The sequence below is a fragment of the Mustelus asterias genome, chromosome 6 (assembly GCF_964213995.1).
Source record: "Mustelus asterias chromosome 6, sMusAst1.hap1.1, whole genome shotgun sequence".
NCBI classification, from domain to species: Eukaryota; Metazoa; Chordata; class Chondrichthyes; order Carcharhiniformes; family Triakidae; genus Mustelus; species Mustelus asterias.
This window is the reverse complement of record NC_135806.1, coordinates 483,711-506,859: the sequence shown is the minus strand read 5'-3', so window position 1 is coordinate 506,859 and position 23,149 is coordinate 483,711. Positions and strand designations below refer to the sequence as shown.

General features: G+C 46.1%; 1 protein-coding gene across 1 annotated transcript in view; it reads left to right on the top strand.

Annotated features, from left to right (window-relative positions):
* The window catches only part of LOC144495233 (ADAMTS-like protein 1), a 425,167-nt gene that overhangs the window by 112,587 nt on the left and 289,431 nt on the right, over positions 1-23,149 (top strand). Inside the window, exon 9 of the mRNA XM_078215301.1 lies at positions 4,999-5,049. Within this exon, the coding sequence (XP_078071427.1) occupies positions 4,999-5,049 (51 nt within the window). The remainder of the gene's footprint in view (positions 1-4,998; positions 5,050-23,149) is intronic.

The following is a 23,149-nucleotide window of genomic DNA, read 5'->3' as shown; positions in this document are numbered from 1 at the left end:
TTGGAGTACTGTGTGCAGTTCTGGTCCCCACATTACAGGAAGGATGTGGAGGCTTTGGAGAGGGTGCAGAGGAGGTTTACCAGGATGTTGCCTGGTATGGAGGGGAGATCCTATGAGGAGAGGCTGAGGGATTTGGGATTGTTTTCGCTGGAAAGGCGGCGGCTAAGAGGGGATCTTATTGAAACATATAAGATGATTAGAGGTTTAGATAGGGTGGATAGTGATAGCCTTTTTCCTCTGATGGAGAAATCCAGCACGAGGGGGCATGGCTTTAAATTGAGGGGGGGTAGTTATAGAACCGATGTCAGGGGTAGGTTCTTTACCCAGAGGGTGGTGAGGGATTGGAATGCCCTGCCAGCATCAGTAGTAAATGCGCCTAGTTTGGGGGCGTTTAAGAGATCCGTAGATAGGTTCATGGACGAAAAGAAATTGGTTTAGGTTGGAGGGTCACAGTTTTTTTTTTTAACTGGTCGGTGCAACATCGTGGGCCGAAGGGCCTGTTCTGCGCTGTAATGTTCTATGTTCTATGTTCTATGTTCTACTCCTCCTGTGCTCCCGCTTCTTTCCTGGTTTCTTCCTTTTAATTGTCCACAGTACACAGGGAGTCAATAGCTCAAGAAAAATGGTAAAATTATATAAATTTATATACACCAAAGAGTGTAAGCACTTTTAGCAAAATATCATTTGACTTCACAAACTTCCCTGTTTGGATTGATCCAAACTCCATTTGTCCTCTTTACAATAATCCATTCGACTAGTTTTCTCTCCAGAGGTTCCCTGCCTGCCTCAGCAATCTTCTTTGCTAATTTATTCTACAACCTTACACTTAATGTTCCCCTCCCTCCCCCTTCTATTAAGGACCTAAACTTTTTGACCAGCATGGCACAAACAGATATTTGTAATTACAGAGAGGACTATTGATGGATTATTAATGCAATCCTCCTGATCTTTGAGGAAGAGCCTGTGGAGTGATGGTGAGAAGCAGTTGTTTCTCTCGTTGCTCTGGCTGGTGTGTTTCAGAGTACAGCCTGTTACTCGATATACTTGACACTCATTCCACAGAGAGAACATATGATAAACAGAGAGAATAATTCATCTTGAATAGAACAGCATACTTTACAGTACTGTTGCTTCCAAAGAGATGTTTTTAAAGCACCGTTCAGTTTAGATTGACTGGCACAAGTGTACAGTTCATTTTGATGGAACATTCTAATGATTGTACGTTGGCAGATGGTTTGTGTCTTTTTCATAGACACAAATTTAAAATTGATAGTTTTTTTTGCTCATGAAATTTTGTAACATTTTTCTGTTATATTAGTTTTCAGGTGTTTTACCGAGAGTGTTTTTGTTTCATCGCAGGTTCAGTTTGGTGCTCTTTTGAAAATAATTGTTCTTGTAAACATAGTTCTAAGATAAAAAAACAACGTCTCCATTAATGCTGAAGAGATTTTGAAAGGAAAGAGAGGGCAAAGATGTGGGATTGACAAGTAGAAGCACCTTAACTGCAGAGGAGGCCATTCAGCCCTTTGAGTCTTTCCCACCATTCAATTAGTACATGGCTGATTTGTACCTTAGCTCCATTTACTAGCAGAAGATGACAATGTAATGAGATTCAGTAAATGGATTAATAGTCATGTCCAATCATTGTTCCAATCCTTCTGCCCATACCCTTTCTTCCTTAGACAATTGCTTTCTACAAAGACAGCAGCCACTGTTTGACAGAGATTACGATTACATTGCACATTTGAATCTAGCTGTGAAGACATGAGCATCATTGTCAGTTATTGACCATCTGATGTAGGATATTATTGTCATAGAGGGAGTGCAAGAAGAATTCACCAGACTTGTTCCAGGGATGATGGGACTGTCCTGTAAGGAGAGATTGGAGAAACTGGGCCTGTGTTCGCTAGAGTTTTGCAGAATGAGAGGTGGCCTCATTGAAAACTACAAAATACTTAGAGGAATAGGCAGGGTGGATATGGGTACGATGTTTCCTTTAGCTGGGGAGTCTAGTCATGATGTGGAGATGCCGGCATTGGACTGGGGTAAACACAGTAAGAGTTTTAACAACATCAGGTTAAAGGAAGGAGCAGCGCTCCGAAAGCTAATGGCATTTGCTACTAAATAAACCTGTTGGACTTTAACTTGGTGTTGTTAAAACTCTTACTGGGGAGTCTAGAAGCAGGGGACACAATTTCAAAATAAGGAGGAAGCCACTAAAGACTGAGCTGAGGAGAAAGTTCTTTACATAGAGAGTTGGGAATCTTTGGAATTCTCTACCCAGTGGACGGTGGAAGCTCAGTCATTGAGTGTGTTTAAAGCAGACATTGGTAGATTTCTGGTTAAAAATGAGGTAAAGGTTGTGGATATAATGGGTATAAAAGGCATTGGAGTGTCCAATCAGCCATGATTGTATTGAATGGTGGAGGAGGCTCAATGGGCTGAATGACCTACTCCTGTTCCTACGTTACTATCTCTAATTTCCCTGAGCAGGTGTTGGTGGGTCTTCCTATCAGATTAGATCTCTCGGCTATTATCAAAGGGCAGTTATGTGTCTACCATATTGGTGTGATCTGGAGTCACATATAGACAGAATGGATAAAGGCTGCAAGTTACCTTCTCTTGGAGGTCCATTAGATTTTTATAACATTTCAGCAACTTCAAGGTCTCAGACTAATGCCCAGCTTTTCATTTTCAGATTTTAAAAACTGAATTCAGATTCTCAGGCTGACCTGGTAGGATTTAAACTCCTGTTGCCCGGATTATTGGCTCAAGTGTCTGAATTACTTATCCAGTGTCATTGCCAATTCTGTTTTTCTGTCTTTCACTCCCTGTTCTTTCACAGAAAGCAATGTTTTTGTAAACACATGTTGAGAAGACAGAGACCTTTCCGTTCCCACCTCAAAACATGTGGAATTTTATATTCATCACTCTCTCCTGTCTTTCTTGCACAGAGAGGAGAATAAACAATAAATAATTCCAGCTTCCCAGCAGGAAAGATTCCAACAGGGACAAAAGCAGATGAACTGGAAATCGCGTAGAATGGCAATAGTTACATTACAACAAGCAGCCGCTTCCAACTCATCAAGAAACATTCTCGACAAGTCACAGTCTCTCTCATCATAGTCAGGCCACACACAGTCCACTGATAACTTGAACATCTTTTGTGGTGAACATTTTGAATTACCTGAGAATTTGAGTTAAGCAACAGAAGTGCTACACTGTAGAACTTGAGCACTAAAAGGTGAATTATCCAAGAACATTAGTTAAGCAAGAGAGGTTCGCTGTTTAAGATAACAAACTAATAACCTTGGGAATGTTGAAGGAAATCAGTCAGACGTTATTCAGCCCCTTTTTGCTCGAAATGTAAGAGAGAATAAATTGGATGCATCAGGCACTGATTCAGTGTTTAAAGCTGCTGACTGAATAGCGCTCACACTCGCTCACACTGGCCTAGACTCGGTTTAGTTTAATTTAACCTGAGGTTAACCTGAGGTTAATTCAGCTGAGGTTCAGCTGGAGTTACTTCAACCCCAGGATGTTCTTTTTCAGTTATGCTGTTTAGATGGAGACAGAAGCCCAAGTCTGATTGGCTGCAGCCCATAACTAGTTAACCCTTTCTGTCTCCAAACAATGAATTGTGAGCCCGGGAATAAACGTTATCAAATATAATTTCAGAAGCACAAGTCAATTTTGCATTAAACAGTCTGCGAATTTGAACAGGAATATCGCAATGGCACAGCCTAGCACTGTTGCCTCACCGCACCAGGGACCCAGTTGGATTCCCAGCCTGGGCCGCTGTCTATACAGAATCTGCACCTTCTCCCCGTATCTGCGTGGGTTTCCTCCAGGTGCTCCGGTTTCCTCCCACAGTCCGAAAGATGTGCTGGCTAGGTTCATTGGCCGTGCTAAATTCCCCCTCAGTGTACCCAAACAGGCACCGGAGTGTGGCGACTTGGGGATTTTCACAGTAACTTCATTGCAGTGTTAATGTAAGCCTACTTGTGACTTATGAATAAACTTTTAAAAAAATAATTCCCAAATAGTAAAAATTGGGTTAGAATTGTATCCTTCAAATAACCTTTAGGGAATCTAATTATCCCCTGGCTTTCTCTGAGAAATGGCTATAATTTTATACAGGGACCTTCAGAAAGCACAAAATGTGTGCATGCGTATCTCCATTATGAGTTAACATTTTACATTGGAACACTGGATATTAACAAGACAATGTGGGTGGCAACAAATCAGATGAATGGGTTTTAATGAGCTACCTGATGTTATAAACGAAAGGCATCTGTTTCTGACAATGTTCCACCTGCTCTGAATAATGATGATAAATACCCCCAGAGTTTCAATACAGAGTGTCAGATTGGAGCTTAAGGTTCATTTGTTTCAACGCAAGCATCAAATTATTTTGAGAATTTCTGTATTATTTCATTATGTTTAGGTGGTTAGCTCTGCAGACTCGCAGTGCCAGGGACCTGGGTTTGATTCCCAGCTTGGGTCACCGTCTGTGTGGAGTTTGCACATTCTCCCCGTGTCTGCATGGGTTTCCTCCGGGTGCTCCGGTTTCTTCCCACAGTCCAAAGACGTGCGGGTTAGGTTGATTGACCATGCTAAATTCTTCCTCAGTGTACCCCAACAAGCAACGAGGGGATTTTTACAGTAACTTCATTGCGGTGTTAATGTAAGCCTACTTGTGACACTAGTAAATAAATTTTGACATTTTGAAAATAATATATTCCATTGTTTCTCAGTTTTATTAGTCCTTTATCAAATATTTCTCCATATGAAGCATCAATAGTCCCATCAGATTCGGGGTCCAACTGATGTCTTTCTCATTCAATGTTTGAAATAATTCTCTTGTTTTCCGATTCATTTTGAACCAGTGAATGACAATTGAAGTTTTAAATGAACTGATGTTTTACATTGAGTCATTAGTGTCTGTTTGTTGTGTACACCCTTCACTCAGATAGTTGGCATTATTGTTCCTCACAGTGATGGCTACAAGCAGATCATCCCTTTCGACCACTTCCATCCTCTTCCTCGGTACGTAACACAGCTGATTTACAGTCTATGATACTGATGCAGTTGATGAGACAGCTTCAATCCGAACAGAATGAGAGAGAGTGCGAAACTGAAAGAGTAAGTGAGGATGACAGATTGTGTGAGACAGGGAACAAATGAAAGAGTAAGAGAGACTGCTTTAAAATCAGCTGACATATCTGATCAGTGTTTCCTCAAAGCTCTTTTAGATTTAGAATGATGAAACAACCTTTAGAAAATCTCTGGGGCAGAGCTTTATATTGAGCACAATTACCATGGAGATTTTTTCAAGTTTTTATTGTTGTTTGTGCATTGTACTGATTGTTCCGTATTGGCTAATGACTTACCAAATTTATGTATGTACTTAGTAATTAGTTAAAGCACAATGAGATCATCTGATGGAATGCTGGTGCTTTGTAGAGTTGCACTTCTCTGAACAAGTGCTGGTGTTGCCGTGGAGGAAGCAAATTACTATAAAATAACGAGCCACTGAGCTTCTAGACAAATAAATGGAATGGCTCATTCACCAACTCAGAGTGTCGGCTGTTCTTATTGTTAATTGTGCACTTGGCTGTTGCTCGTTGCTGGTGTTTTGGCCCAAGCTTTCCACAATCTGTCAAAATGTGTCTGATCCAGTGCTGTTCTCTCCATCTGTCTGCTGCTTTAGTTACTGCCATATAATCATCATTCTGTTTTTCATTTTCCCATCAGCTGATGCATGATACTGCTCACTGATTTATAAAGCGTTTGGTTACAATGTGTCTGGGGAATGCGCCTCATTGCTGTGAATTCCGTCTTACTTTGTCCACTTATTGTCCAGTTTGTGCAGTTCTGCATCTTAACTCCAATGTCTGCAGCAATGAAGATACAAAGGAGAATAAATTACTGTTGATGTTCAACATGTTATGGCCCTGATCTATGGGGCTCTGATCATCAGAGACATGTTGTACAACTTAAGGTGTCCATCGGGAACCTGCAGATGTCTTAACCTCCATGGGAATTGCCCAGGAAGTTTGAATTTCCGATGGGCAATTGCCCGCTCCCAAGACCCTCCATGAAAGTCTCTGACACTGAGTTCAAGACTGAAACTTTGGACAGTTCTATGGGACTTAGCTGAATAATTACCCGGGAATGTCAGACAAAGGAATCCTAATCTAACTCCTGGGGATCTACAAAAGTGACCTCCCCACTCACCCCCCCCCCCCCCCCCCCCATCACTCATACTGACCCTCCCTTCAACTGTCCTCTGGACCACTCAACTACCCCTCCTGACCTGACTACCCTCCGATGTACCTGCCCACCTTACCCTCCTGCCATTCTACCATTTACCTCATCACCAACTCATTCATCCACTCACCCATTCACTGTGGGTGGCACGTTGGCACAGTGGTTAACACTGCTGCCTCACAGGGACCTGGGTTCCATTCCGGCCTTGGGTGACTCTCTGTGTGGAGTTTGCACGTTCTCCCCATTTCTGCGTAGATTTCCTCCCACACCCCAAAGATGTGCAGGGTAGGTGGATTGGCCATGCTAAATTGCCCCTTGATGTCATGGGGACTAGCAGGGTAAATATGTGGGGTCACAGGAATAAGGCCTGGATGGCATTGTGGTTGGTGCAGACCTGATGGGCCAAATGGCTTCTTTCTACACCGTAGGAATTCTATGATTCTAACATTCACACGGTACATTTAAACTTACCAAATGGCGGTTAATGCTGTAAACAGGGGGTGTATAGTGCCTTCCCCCGCTCAGCGCCTGTGCTGGAGTTCTCCAATAGATGCCGTGCTCCGGATTTTCTGGAGAAGTTAGTCTCAGAAGGCGTGGTAAGAAATGCAGATCAGCATTCCCTTATGGAAAGGTGCAAGCAGAGAAGGAATCCAATGATTGTCGTTTGTGGGAGACCTGGGACAATGTAAAACTCTTGGCTGCCAGATATTTCATTTTCAGGAGACAACTATAATTTTCCTCTTTCTCTCGTCCCCATTCCAATCTCCATCTCCCAAATTCAATACTATCCTCAGCAGTGTGGACAATGATCAGTTCTCACAATGTTTCTTACAAAGTCCCTCTGGAATCAGTCAGTGAAGAGCATGCAAATTCTCCACCTTCCCCTTGGAAACCAGAAATATATTTAGGAAAAGGCTGTTATCTCAATAGATCATTTCATTTTGTGATAGATCTTAATCTTTTCCCATCCCATTTGATTTCACAAATCTCATTCCCACCCCAGGTCCAGAAATCCAAAGGGAAGCAATGGCTTTGGTCTTTGGATCAGGTCTGGTGTGGGCTTTGGAAGCTCCTGTGTTTGAGATGAGAGTGCTGTGCCCTCTGTGCTCACAGTGAAAGGTAAAGGCTTGTCTCAGCCTTGTGCTCACAGATTCTTTAGAAGCATCCCAATTGTTGCAGCTCATGCTGTACAGTTCAGCCTGAAAGAGGGCACGATGGGTTATCAGAGAAACCAGTATTCCCCGTTTGACTCCCCATTAATCATTCCGATGAACCCAGGAAAAGCAGACTGGATATGATGGTGACAGCCATTTTCTTGGGTGTTTCTCACTGAGTACCAGATGGAGGATCCCAGTGCTGAATTGTGCTGTCGCTGTGCTGCAGAGTCACCGTCCTGCCATTGTTCAATCCCAGGCACCCTCTCTCCAGGTTGCTGATGGAGTGCTCTGACTTTTAATGTTCTCCAGAAGCTTTCAAAACTTTTGTCCCGTGTTTTATGACACTTACTTTAATTATTCACTCACTTTAAATTTGAGTTGCATGAGATTCTCAATTCCTACAGGTGATGGGATCTCTGGCCATCCCAGCACAGTTTACAGCTGTGAAACATTGCGTTAATAAGGTTAGATACTAAACTGAAATACTATTCACATCTGAGGTTCTGGTTGGAATGACTCAGGAAGCCTGACTGGAAAGGAGCATAGTTTATTACAGAATGCAAAGTAAATCCACTACCGTGATGTACGCACTAATCCCTGCCTGGGACTACCATTCAGCAGGCCCACTCCTGGGCCTGCCTTATAAAAGCCTGAGGTAATGAGTTCCAGCTGGGCCACTGCCTGTTACCAGGGGAACTCACTCAATGAGTCGCACAGGGAAATCAATCAGTGATTCCACATGGACCTTGAAGGGGTTATCAACTGGCGAATCTTTAAGCAGCGCAAACTCCAACAGGACTGCCTTGCACCTGAAAATGAAAATCACCCCCAAATATTTACCTCATTACCATATGCTAATCATGTGGGCAGAACAATGGCAAATGGAATTTAACCATGAAAAGTGTGAGGTAATAGGTTTCAGGAGGACCAATCGAACAATGAACGGTCAGACGCTAGGAAGTACCGAGGACCAGAGAGACCTTGGGGTGCATGTCCAAAGGTCCCTGAAGGCAGCAGGAGAGGTAGATAAGGTGGTTAAGAAAACATATGAGATTCTTGCCTTTATTAAGATCCGTGACGCTTCCAGCGTCTCGAACGACTATGTCTGCAGGAAGTGCACCCAATTGCAGCTCCTTACAGACCGCATGGATAGGTTGGAGCAGCAGTTGGATGCACTTAGGAGCATGAAGGAGGCGGAAAGTGTCAGAGCTAAGAGCTTTAGAGACGTGGTCACACCGAAGGTGCTGGCAGATAGATAGGTGACTGCCAGAAGGGGCAGGCCGTCAGTGCAGGAATCCCCTGTGGTCATCCCCCTCTCTAACAAGTATACAGTTTTCGATACTGTTGGGGGAGATGGGCTATCAGGGGATACCAGCAGCAGCAGCCAAAGCAGTGATACCACGGCTGGCTCTGTTGTTAAGCAGGGAGGGACAAAGAGGACTAGAGCAATAGTTGTAGGGGACTCTATAGTTAGGGGTGCAGATAGGCATTTCTGTGGACGTGAAAGAGACTCCAGGATGGTCTGTTGCCTCCCTGGTGCCAGGGTCCAGGATGTCTCTGAACAGAGAGAAAGCATTCTGAAAGAAGGTGAACAGCCAGAGGTCGTGGTACATATTGGTACTAACGACATAGGCAGGAAGAGTGATTGAGGTCCTGCAGCAGCAGTTTAGGGAGTTAGGTAGAAAGTTAAAAAGCAGGACTTTTCGGGTTGTAATCTCAGGATTACTCCCTGTGCCACGTGCCAGTGAGGCTAGAATAGGAAGATAGTGCAGCTCAACACGTGGCTAAACAGCTGGTGTAGGAGGGAGGGTTTCAGATATCTGGACCGTTGGGGTCTCTTCCAGGGCAGATGGGACCTGTACAAGAACATAGAACATAGAACATTACAGCGCAGTACAGGCCCTTCGGCCCTCGATGTTGCGCCGACCAGTGGAACCAATCTAAAGCCGCTCTAATCTACACTATTCCAATATCATCCATATGTTTATCCAATAACCATTTGAATGCTCTTAATGTTGACAAGTCCACTACTGCTGCAGGCAGGGCATTCCACGCCCTTACTACTCTCTGAGTAAAGAACCTACCTCTAACATCTGTCCTATATCTCTCACCCCTCAATTTAAAGCTATATCCCCTCATGCTAGCCATCACCATCCGAGGAAAAAGGCTCTCACTATCCACCCTATCTAATCCTCTGATCATCTTGTATGCCTCTATTAAGTCACCTCTTAACCTTCTTCTCTCTAATGAAAACAACCTCAAGCCCCTCAGCCTTTCCTCATACGATTTTCCCACCATACCAGGCAACATCCTGGTAAATCTCCTCTGCACCCTTTCCAACACTTCCACATCTTTCCTAGAATACGGCGACCAGAACTGTACGCAGTACTCCAAATGCGGCCGCACCAGAGTTTTGTACAGTTGCAGCATGACCTCCTGGCTCCGAAACTCAATCCCTCTACCAATAAAAGCTAAAACACTGTACGCCTTCTTAACAACCCTATCAACCTGGGTGCCAACTTTCAGGGATCTATGCACATGGACACCCAGATCCCTCTGTTCATCCATACTACCAAGTATCTTACCATTAGCCCAGTACTCTGTATTCCTGTTACTCCTTCCAAAGTGAATCACCTCACACTTTTCCGCATTAAACTCCATTTGCCACCTCTCAGCCCAGCTCTGCAGCTCATCTGTAGTCTGCCACTTCCCTCCGCACTGTCTACAACTCCACCGACTTTAGTGTCATCCGCAAATTTACTAATCCATCCTTCCGCGCCCTCATCCAGGTCATTAATAAAAATGACAAACAACAGTGGCCCCAAAACAGATCCTTGCGGTACACCACTAGTAACTGAACTCCAGGATGAATATTTCCCATCAACCACCACCCTCTGTTTTCTTACAGCTAGCCAATTCCCGATCCAAACCACTAAATCACCCTCAATCCCATGTGTCCGTATTTTCTGCAAAAGCTTACCATGGGGAACCTTATCAAACGCTTTGCTGAAATCCATATACACCACATCAACCGCTTTACCCTCATCCACCTTTTTGGTCACCTTCTCAAAGAACTCAATAAGGTTTGTGAGGCACGACCTACCCTTCACAAAACCGTGCTGACTATCCCTAATCAAATTATTCCTTTCTAGATGATTATAAATCCTATCTCTTATAATCCTTTCCAATACTTTGCCCACAACAGAAGTAAGGCTCACCGGTCTATAATTACCAGGGTTGTCCCTACTCCCCTTCTTGAACAAGGGGACAACATTTGCTGTCCTCCAGTCTTCTGGCACTATTCCTGTAGACAATGACGACACAAAGATCAAAGCCAAAAGCTCTGCAATCTCCTCTCTAGCCTCCCAGAGAATCCTAGGATAAATCCCATCCGGCCCAGGGGACTTATCTATTTTTACCCTTTCCAGAATTGTTAACACCTCCTCCTTATGAACATCAATCCCATCCAGTCCAACAGCCTGCATCTCAGTACTCCCCTCAACAACACTGTCCCTCTCCAGTGTGAATACCGACGAAAAATATTCATTTAGTGCCTCTCCTGTCTCTTCAGACTCCACGCACAACTTCCCACTCCTGTCCTTGACTGGCCCTAATCTTACCCTAGTCATTCTTTTACTCCTGACATACCTATAGAAAGCTTTAGGGTTTTCCTTGATCCTACCTGCCAAAGACTTCTCATGTCCCCTCCTGGCTCTTCTTAACTCTTTCTTTAGGTCCTTCCTGGCTAACTTGTAACTCTCAAGTGCCCTAACTGAGCCTTCACGTCTCATCTTCACATAAGTCTCCTTCTTCCTCTTCACAAGAGATTCAACCTCCTTAGTAAACACGGTTCCCTCACACGTCTGCTTCCTCCCTGCCTGACAGGTACATATTTATCAAGGACGCGTAGTAGCTGTTCCTTGAACAAGTTCCACATTACAATTGTGCCCATCCCCTGCATTTTCCTTCCCCAACCTATGCCAGCTAAATCTCGCCTAATCGCATCATAATTTCCTTTCCCCCAGCTATAACTCTTGCCCTTTGGTATATACCTATCCTTTTCCATTGCTAAGGTAAACGTAATCGAATTGTGGTCACTGTCACCAAAGTGCTCACTTACCTCCAAATCTAACACCTGGCCTGGTTCATTACCCAGTACCAAATCCAATGTGGCCTCGTCTCTTGTTGGTCTATCTACATACTGCATCAGGAAGCCTTCCTGCACACATTGGACAAAAACCGACCCCTCTAAAGTACTCAAAGGACAGGTTGCATCTAAACTGGAAGGGCACAAATATTCTGGCCGGGCGGTTTGCTAGTGTCACATGGGAGGATTGAAACTAGTTTGACAGGGGAGTGGGACCAAAGCAAAGGAAAATTAGCTGAAGGGGAACGAGAGAGTAGGGCCAGTAAGACTCAGAGAAACAGCAGGCAGGGTGGGATTGCTAATCAGAGAGGGTCTGGTGGATTGAAGTGCATTTGTTTCAATGCGAGAAGTGTAACTGGTAAGGCAGATGAACTTAGAGCTTGGATTAGTACTAGAAACTATGATGTAGTTGCCATTACAGAGACTTGGTTAAGGGAAGGACAGGATTGGCAGTTTAACATTCCAGGATATAGATGTTTCAGGCGTGATAGAGGGGGATGTAAAAGTGGTGGGGAGTTGCACTACTGGTTAAGGAGAATATCACAGCTGTACTCCGGGAGGACACCTCGGAGGGCTCATACAGCGAGGCAATATGGGTAGAGCTCAGGAATAGGAAGGGTGTAGTCACAATGTTGGGGGTTTACTATAGGCCACCCAACTGCCAGTGGGACATTGAGGAACAGGTGCATAGGCAGATTTTGGCAATATGTAAAAGTAACAGGGTTGTTGTGGTGGGAGAGTTTAACTTCCCCGATATTGACTGGGACTCACTTAGTGCTAGGGGCGTGGATGGGGCAGAGCTTGTAAGGAGCATCCAGGAGGGCTTCCTGAAACAGTATGTAGATAGTACAACTAGGGAAGGGACCATACTGGACCTGATATTGGGGAATGAGCCCGGCCAGGTGGTCGATGTTTCAGTAGGGGAGCAGTTCGGGAACAGTGACCACAATTCAGTAAGCTTTAAGGTACTGATGGATAAAGATAAGTGTAGTCCTCAAGTTAAGGTGCTAAATTGGGGGAAGGCTAATTACAACAATATTAGGCAGGAATTGAAGAATGTAGATTGGGGGCAGATGTTTGAGGGCAAATCAACATCTGGCATGTGGGAGGCTTTCAAGTGTAAGTTGATAGGGATTCAGGACAGGGATTCAGGATTCCTGTAAGGATGAAGGATAAGTATGGCAAGTTTTGGGAACCTTGGATTATGAGAGATATTGTGAGCCTAGTCAAAGAGAAAAAGGAAGCATTTGTCAAAGCTAGGAGGCTGGGAACACACGAAATGAATACTTTGCATCGGTATTCACGAAGGAGAGGGGCGTGTTAACCGGGAGTGTCTCGGAGGGAGGTGTTGACCCGTTAGAGAAAATCTCCATGACAAGAGAGGAAGTGTTAGGTTTTTTAGGGAACATTAAAACTGACAAAGCCCCAGGGCCTGATGGCATCTATCCTCGACTGCTCAGGGAGACGAGAGATGAAATTGCTGGGCCTCTGACGGAAATCTTTGTCGCTTCTTTGGACACGGGTGAGGTCCCTGAGGATTGGAGGATAGCGAATGTGGTCCTGTTGTTTAAGAAGGGTAGCAGGGATAACCCAGGTAATTATAGGCCGGTGAGTTTGACGTCCGTGGTAGGGACGTTGTTGGAGAGGATTCTTAGAGAAAGGATGTATGTGCATTTAGAACGGAACAATCTCATTAGTGACAGACAGCATGGTTTTGTAAGAGGGAGGTCGTGCCTTACAAATTTGGTGGAGTTTTTTGAGGAAGTGACAAAAACGGTTGATGAAGGAAGGGCCATGGATGTCGTCTATATGGATTTCAGTAAGGCATTTGACAAAGTCCCACATGGCAGGTTGGTTAAGAAGGTTAAGACGCATGGGATACAAGGGGAAGTGGCTAGATGGGTGGAGAACTGGCTTGGCCATAGGAGACAGAGGGTAGTGGTCGAAGGGTCTTTTTCCGGCTGGAGGTCTGTGACCAGTGGTGTTCCGCAGGGCTCTGTACTGGGGCCTCTGCTATTTGTGATATATATAAATGATTTGGAAGAAGGTGTAACTGGTGTTATCAGCAAGTTTGCGGATGACACGAAGATGGCTGGACTTGCGGATAGCGAAGAGCATTGTCGGGCAATACAGCAGGATATAGATAGGCTGGAAAATTGGGCGGAGATGTGGCAGATGGAGTTTAATCCGGATAAATGCGAAGTGATGCATTTTGGAAGAAATAATGTAGGGAGGAGTTATACAATAAATGGCAGAGTCATCAGGAGTATAGAAACACAGAGGGACCTAGGTGTGCAAGTCCACAAATCCTTGAAGGTGGCAACACAGGTGGAGAAATGGTGAAGAAGGCATATGGTATGCTTGCCTTTATAGGACGGGGTATAGAGTATACAGGCTGGAGTCTGATAATGCAGCTGTATAGAACGCTGGTTAGGCCACATTTGGAGTACTGCGTCCAGTTCTGGTCACCGCACAACCAGAAGGACGTGGAGGCGTTAGAGAGAGTGCAGAGAAGGTTTACCAGGATGTTGCCTGGTATGGAGGGTCTTAGCTATGAGGAGAGATTGGGTAAACTGGGGTTGTTCTCCCTGGAAAGACGGAGAATGAGGGGAGATCTAATAGAGGTGTACAAGATTATGAAGGGGATAGATCGGGTGAACAGTGGGAAGCTTTTTCCCAGGTCGGAGGTGACGATCACGAGGGGTCACGGGCTCAAGCTGAGAGGGGCGAAGTATAACTCAGATATCAGAGGGACGTTTTTTACACAGAGTGTGGTGGGAGCCTGGAATGCGCTGCCAAATAGGGTGGTGGAGGCAGGCACGCTGACATTGTTTAAGACTTACCTGGATAGTCACATGAGCAGCCTGGGAATGGAGGGATACAAACGATTGGTCTAGTTGGACCAAGGAGCGGCACAGGCTTGGAGGGCCGAAGGGCCTGTTTCCGGTGCTGTACTGTTCTTTGTTCTTGGTTCTTTGAAGCAAGTGTGGAATACAAGGAAAGTAGAACGAAACTTAAGCAAGGAGTAAGAAGAGCTAAATGGGGTCAATGAACAAGGAACAAAGAACAATACAGCACAGGAACAGGCCCTTCGGCCCTCCAAGCCTGTACCCATCATGTGTTCCTAACTAGACCATCCGTTTGTATCCCTCTATTCCCAGTCTGTTCATGTGGCTATTTAGTTAAGTCTTAAATGATCCTAGCGTGTCTGCCTCAACCATCTTGCTTGGTAGTACATTCCAGGCCCCCACCACCCTCTGTGTAAAATACGTCCCCCGCATATCTGTATTGAACCTTGCCCCCTTAACTTGAACTTGTGACCCCTTGTGTTTGTCATTTCTGACCTGGGAAAAAGCTTCCAACTGTTCACCCTATCTATGCCCTTCATAATTTTATAAACTTCTATTAGGTCGCCCCTCAACCTCCGTCTTTCCAGGGAGAACAACCCTAGTTTACCCAATCTCTCCTCATAGCTAATACCCTCCATACCAGGCAACATCCTGGTAAACCTTTTCTGCACTCTCTCCAAAGCCTCCACGTCCTTCTGGTAGTGTGGCGACCAGAGCTGGATGCAGTATTCCAAATGTGGCCTAACCAATGTTCTATAGAACTGCAACATCATATGCCAACTTTTATACTCTATGCCCCGTCCAATAAAGACAAGCATGCCATATGCCTTCTTCACCACCTTTTCCAGCTGTGCTGCCACCTTTAAGGATCTGTGGACTTGTACACCCAGATCCCTCTGTGTGTCAATACACCTGATGGTTCTGCCATTTATTGTATAGCTCCCCCCTGCATTAGATCTACCAAAATGCATCACTTCGCATTTATCTGGATTAAATTCCATCTGCCATTTCTCTGCCCAATTTTCCAGCCTATCTATATCCTGTTGTATTCTCTGACAATGTTCATTACTATCCGCAACTCCAGCAATCTTTATGTCGTCCGCAAACTTACTAATCTATGATTTCTATGAATCAGACCAGCTACATCTTCTTCCAAATCATTTATATATATCACAAACAGCAGAGGTCTCAGTACAGAGCCCTGTGGAACACCACTAGTCACAGACCTCCAATCAGAAAAAGACCCCATCACTGCTACCCTCTGTCTTCTATGGCCAAGTAAGAAGTTTAACAACACCAGGTTAAAGTCCAACAAGTTTGTTTGGTAGCAAAAGCCACACAAGCTTTCGGAGCCTTAAGCCCCTTCTTCAGGTGAGTGGGAATTCTGTTCACAAACAGGGCATATAAAGACACAAACTCAATTTACATGAATAATGGTTGGAATGCGAATACTTACAGCTAATCAAGTCTTTAAGATACAAACAATGTGAGTGGAGAAAGCATTAAGACAGGACAGCCAGTGAGACTCTGCAGGCCCAGGCAAGCTGTGGGGATTACAGATAGGGTGACATGAACCCAATATCCTGGTTGAGGCCATCCTCATGTGTGCGGAACTTGGCTATCAGTCTCTGCTCAGCGACTCTGCGCCGTCGTGTGTCGTGAAGGCAGCCTTGGAGAACGCTTACCCGAATATCAGAGGCCGAATGCCCGTGACCGCTGAAATGCTCCCCAACAGGAAGAGAACAGTCTTGCCTGGTGATTGTCGAGCGGTGTTCATTCATCCGTTGTCGCAGCATCTGCATGGCTTCCCCAATGTACCATGCCTTGGGACATCCTTTCCTGCAGCGTATCAGGTAGACAACGTTGGCCGAGTTGCAAGAGTATGTACCGTGTACCTGGTGGATGGTGTTCTCACGTGAGATGATGGCATCTGTGTCGATGATCTGGCATGTCTTGCAGAGGTTGCTGTGGCTGGGTTGTGTGGTGTCGTGGTCACTGTTCTTCTGAAGGCTGGGTAGTTTGCTGAGGACAATGGTTTGTTTGAGGTTGTGCGGTTGTTTGAAGGCAAGAAGTGGGGGTGTGGGGATGGCCTTGGCGAGATGTTCGTCTTCATCAATGACATGTTGAAGGCTCTGGAGGAGATGCCGTAGCTTCTCCGCTCCGGGGAAGTACTGGACGACGAAGGGTACTCTGTCCACCGTGTCCCGTGTTTGTCTTCTGAGGAGGTCGGTGCGGTTTTTCGCTGTGGCGCGTCGGAACTGTCGATCGATGAGTCGAGCGCCATATCCTGTTCTTATGAGGGCATCTTTCAGCGTCTGGAGGTGTCTGTTGCGATCCTCCTCATCCGAGCAGATCCTGTGGATACGGAGAGTTTGTCCGTAGGCAACCGATTCCGGAGAGTAGTCCATGGTGAGTCTGATGGTGGGATGGAACTTGTTGATATCATCATATAGTTGTTTCAATGATTGTTCACCATGAATTGACCTGGTGTTGTTTAACTTCTTACTGTATTTACCCCAGTCCAACGCCGGCATCTCCACATCATGACTACTATGGCCAAGCCAGTTCTGTACCCATCTAGCTAGTTCACCTTTGATCCCGTGAGATTTAACCTTTTGCACCAGCCTGCCACGAGGGACCTTGTCAAGTGCTTTACTAAAATCCATGTAAACGACATCCACGGCCCTTCCCTCGTCAATCATTTTTGTCACCTCCTCAAAAAACTCAACCAAATTTGTGAGGCATGACCTCCCTCGTACAAAACCATGCTGTCTATCGCTAATGAGATTATTCAGTTCTAAATATGTATAGATCCTATCTCTAAGAATCTTCTCCAACAATTTCCCTACCACGGACGTCAAGCTCACTAGGTTATAATTACCCGGGTTATCCTTGCTACCCTTCTTAAATAACGGGACCACATTTGCTATCCTCCAATCCTCTGGGACCTCACCTGTGTCCAATGAAGAAACAAAGATTTCTGTTAGAGGCCCAGCAATTGCATCTCTTGTCTCTCTCAGTAATCTAGGACAGATGCCATCTGGCCCTGGGTATTTGTCTACCTTAATGCCTCCTAAAACACATAACACTTCCTCCCTTGTAATTGAGATTTGTTCTAATGGGTCTACACATCCCTCTGAGACACTATCAATCAACGTGTCCCTCTCCTTTGTGAATACTGATGCAAAGTATTCATTTAGGATCTCACCTACTTCCTTGGGTTCTAAGCATAATTCCCCTCCTTTGTTCTTGAGAGGTCCGACTCTTTCTCTGACAACCCTCTTGTTCCTAACGTATGTATAAAATGCCTTGAGATTCTCCTTAATCCTGTCTGCCAAGGACATTTCGTGAACCCTTTTTGCCCTTCTAACTCCCTGTTTGAGTTCTTTTCTACTTTCTCTGTATTCCTCCAGTGCTTCATCTGTTTTTAGCTGCCTGGACCTTATGTATGCCTCTTTTTTCTTTTTGATTAGACCCACAATTTCTCTGGTTATCCACAGCTCTCGAATCCTACCTTTCCTGTCCTTCCTTTTTACAGGCACATGCCTGTCCTGCAGTCCTATCAACTGCTCCTTAAAAGACTCCCACATGCCAGATGTGGATTTACCCTCAAACAGCCTCTCCCAATCAACAGCCACCAAATCCTGCCTAATCCGGCTGTAGTTAGCCTTCCCCTAATTCAGCACCTCACACATAGGACAACACTCATCCTTTTCCATGACTATCTGAAAGTTCAGTAAGTAGTCTAACAACACCAAGTTAAAGTCCAACAGGTTTATTTGGTAGCAAACGCCACTCGCTTTCGGAGCGCTGCTCCTTCGTCAGGTCAGTGGGAGTTCTGTTCACAAACAGGGCATATAAAGACACAAACTAAATTTACAGAATAATGAATAATGATTGGAATGCTAGTCTTTACAGCTAATCAAGTCTTAAAGGTACAGACAATGTGAGTGGAGAGAGCATTAGCACAGGTTAAAGAGATGTGTATTGTCTCCAGACAGGACAGCCAGTGAGACTTTGCAAGTCCAGGCAAGTTGTGGGAGTTACAGATAGTGTGACATGAACCCAAGATCCTGGTTGAGGCCATCCTCATGTGTGCGGAACCTGGCTATCAGTCTCTGCTCAGCTGGCTCTCAGTCTCTCCTCCCCGTCTAGACCCCAGCCCTAAGGGATTTCCAGTCTGTATAAGGGAAATTAAAGTCTCCCACTACAACAACCCTATTTTTTCTGCACCTGTCCAGAATCTCCTAACATAGCCATTCCTCAACTTCCCATGGGCTGTTGGGAGGCCTGTTGTATACCCCCAGCATAGTGACTGCGCCCTTCCTGTTTCTGAGCTCTACCCACAGTGTCTTGTTACATGATCCTTCTAAATTGTCCACCCTCTGTACCGCTGTAATATGCTCCCTAACCAGTATTGCTACTCCCCCACCTCCTCTAGCCCCTCCTCTGTCTCGCCTAAAACACTTATACCCCGGAATATCCAGCTGCCAGTCCTGTCCTTCTTTTAACCAAGTCTCCGTCACTGCAACCACATCCAAGTTCTGGGCAAGCATTAAGGCTCTAAGTTCATCTGTCTTGCCTGTTACGCTCCTTGCATTGAAGCAGATGCACTCCAAACCTCCAGGCCCACTGAGTTCATCCTTCCCCCAGATTGCTCTTCCTCTTAGGTAGCCTTGTCTTGGTCCCATGCTCGTCCCCAGTCTCTACGCTTGCTGACCTATTGTTCTGATCCCCACCCCCCTGCCACATTAGTTTAAACCCACCCGAACCACACTAGCAAACCTCCCAGTCAGGATATTGGTGCCCCTCCAGTTCAGGTATAACCCGTCCTTCTTGTACAGGTCCCATCCTCCCCGGAAGACTTCCCAGTGATCCACGAATCTGAAACCCTCCCTCCTGCGCCAGTTCTTTAGCCACGTGTTCAGCTGCACAATCTCCCTGTTCCTAGCCTCACTAGCACGTGGCACGGGGAGTAATCCAGAGATTGCTACCCTCGAGGTCCTGCTTTTTAGCCTTCTACCTAACTCCCCAAATTGCTCTTGCAGGACCTCCCTGCTCTTTCTGCCTACGTCATTTGTACCAGTGTGGACAATGACGTCTGTCTGATTACCCTCCCCTTTTAGGATGCTTTCGATCCACTCAGAGACATCCAGGACCCTGGCACCCAGGAGACAGACTACAATCCTGGAGTCTCGTTCGCGCCCACAGAAACGCCTGTCTGTGCCTCTAACTATTGAGTCCCTCACTACTATTGCTTTCCTATTCTCCCTCTTTCCCTTCTGAGCCACAGAGCCCGACTCCGTGCCAGAGACTCCAGGTCATGAAAAAGCATTGGCCAGCAAGATTAAGGAAAATCCCAAGGCTTTTTACACATATATAAAGAGCAAGGGGTAGCCAGGGAGAGGGTTGGCCCACTCAAGGACAAGGGAGCGAATCTATGTGTGGAGCCAGAGGAAATGGGCGAGGTATTAAATGAGTACTTTGCGTCAGTATTCACCAAAGAGAAGGACTTGGTGGATGATGAGTCTGGGAAAGGATGTGTAGATAGTTTGAGTCATGTTGAGATCAAAAAGGAGGTTGTATTGGGGTTCTTGAGAAACATCAAGGTAGACAAGTCTCCAGGGCCTGATGGGATATACCCCAGAATACTGAGAGAGGCAAGAGAGGAAATTGCTGGGGCCTTGAGAGAAATCTTTGTATCCTCACTGGCTACAGGGGAGGTCATGATGTGGAGATGCCGGCGTTGGACTGGGGTAAACACAGTAAGAAGTTTAACAACACCAGGTTAAAGTCCAACAGGTTTATTTGGTAGCAAAAGCCACACAAGCTTTCAGAGCTGCAAGCCCCTTCTTCAGGTGAATGGGAATTCTGTTCACAAACAGAGCATATAAAGACACAAACTCAATTTACATAAATAATGGTTGGAATGCGAATACTTACAACTAATCAAGTCTTTAAGAAACAAAACAACGTGAGTGGAGAGAGCATCAAGACAGGCTAAAAAGATGTGTATTGTCTCCAGACAAGACAGCCAGTGAAACTCTGTGGGGTTTACAAATAGTGTGACATGAACCCAATATCCCGGTTGAGGCCGTCCTCGTGTGTGCGGAACTTGGCTATCAGTTGCTGCTCAGCGACTCTGCGCCGTCGTGTGTCGTGAAGGCCGCCTTGGAGAACGCTTACCCGAACATCAGAGGCCGAATGCCCGTGACCGCTGAAGTGCTCCCCAACAGGAAGAGAATAGTCTTGCCTGGTGATTGTCGAGCGGTGTTCATTCATCCGTTGTCGCAGCGTCTGCATAGTTTCCCCAATGTACCATGCCTCGGGACATCCCTTCTTGCAGCGTATCAGGTAGACAACGTTGGCCGAGTTGCAAGAGTATGTACCGTGTACCTGGTGGATGGTGTTCTCACGTGAGATTATGGCATCTGTGTCGATGATCCGGCACGTCTTGCACAGGTTGCTGTGGCAGGGTTGTGTGGTGTCATGGTCACTGTTCTCCTGAAGGCTGGGTAGTTTGCTGCGGACAATGGTCTGTTTGAGGTTGTGCGGTTGTTTGAAGGTAAGAAGTGGGGGTGTGGGGATGGCCTTGGCGAGATGTTCGTCTTCATCAATGACATGCTGAAGGCTCCGGAGGAGATGCCGTAGCTTCTCCGCTCCGGGGAAGTACTGGACAACGAAGGGTACTCTGTCCACTGTGTCCCGTGTTTGTCTACTGAGGAGGTCGGTGCGGTTTTACGCTGTGGCGCGTTGGAACTGTTGATCAATGAGTCGAGCGCCATATCCTGTTCTTATGAGGGCATCTTTCAACGTCTGGAGGTGTCTGTTGCGATCCTCCTCATCCGAGCAGATCCTGTGTATACGGAGGGCTTGTCCGTAGGGGATGGCTTCTTTAACGTGTTTAGGGTGGAAGCTGGAGAAGTGGAGCATCGTGAGGTTATCCGTGGGCTTGCGGTATAGTGAGGTGCTGAGGTGACCATCCTTAATGGAGATGCGTGTGTCCAAGAATGCAACCGATTCCGGAGAGTAGTCCATGGTGAGTCTGATGGTGGGATGGACCTTGTTGATGTCATCATAGAGTTGTTTCAGTGATTGTTCACCATGAGTCCAAAGGAAGAAAATGTCATCAATGTATCTAGTGTATAGCATCGGTTGAAGGTCCCGTGCGGTGAAGAAGTCTTGGTCGAACCTGTGCATGAAGATGTTGGCATATTGAGGTGCGAATTTGGTCCCCATGGCTGTTCCGTGTGTCTGGATGAAGAACTGGTTGTTGAAGGTGAAGATATTGTGGTCCAGGATGAAGCGGATGAGATGTAAAATTGCATCTGGAAACTGGCAGTTGTTGCTGAGCACTGAGGCCGTTGCAGCAATGCCATCATCATGGGGGCCGAGTTGCATTGCTGCAACGGCCTCAGTGCTCAGCAACAACTGCCAGTTTCCAGATGCAATTTTACATCTCATCCGCTTCATCCTGGACCACAATATCTTCACCTTCAACAACCAGTTCTTCATCCAGACACACGGAACAGCCATGGGGACCAAATTCGCACCTCAATATGCCAACATCTTCATGCACAGGTTCGAACAAGACTTCTTCACCGCACGGGACCTTCAACCGATGCTATACACTAGATACATCGATGACATTTTCTTCCTTTGGACTCATGGTGAACAATCACTGAAACAACTCTATGATGACATCAACAAGGTCCATCCCACCATCAGACTCACCATAGACTACTCTCCGGAATCGGTTGCATTCTTGGACACACGCATCTCCATTAAGGACGGTCACCTCAGCACCTCACTGTACCGCAAGCCCACGGATAACCTCACGATGCTCCACTTCTCCAGCTTCCACCCTAAACACGTTAAAGAAGCCATCCCCTACGGACAAGCCCTCCGTATACACAGGATCTGCTCGGATGAGGAGGCTTGCAACAGACTCCTCCAGACGTTGAAAGATGCCCTCATAAGAACAGGATATGGCGCTCGACGCATTGATCAACAGTTCCAACGTGCCACAGCGAAAAACCACACCGACCTCCTCAGAAGACAAACATGGGACACAGTGGACAGAGTACCCTTCGTTGTCCAGTACTTCCCCGGAGCGGAGAAGCTACGGCATCTCCTCCGGAGCCTTCAACATGTCATTGTTGAAGACGAACATCTCGCCAAGGCCATCCCCACACCCCCACTTCTTGCCTTCAAACAACCGCACAACCTCAAACAGACCATTGTCCGCAGCAAACTACCCAGCCTTCAGGAGAACAGTGACCATGACACCACACAACCCTGCCACAGCAACCTGTGCAAGACGTGCCGGATCATCGACACAGATGCCATCATCTCACGTGAGAACACCATCCACTAGGTACACGGTACATACTCTTGCAACTCGGCCAATGTTGTCTACCTGATACGCTGCAGGAAAGGATGGCCCGAGGCATGGTACATTGGGGAATCTATGCAGACGCTGCGACAACGGATGAATGAACACCGCTCGACAATCACCAGGCAAGACTGTTCTCTTCCTGTTGGGGAGCACTTCAGCGGTCACGGGCATTCGGCCTCTGATGTTCGGGTAAGCGTTCTCCAAGGCGGCCTTCGCGACACACGACGGCACAGAGTCGCTGAGCAGAAACTGATAGCCAAGTTCCGCACACACGAGGATGGCCTCAACCGGGATATTGGGTTCATGTCACACTATTTGTAACCCC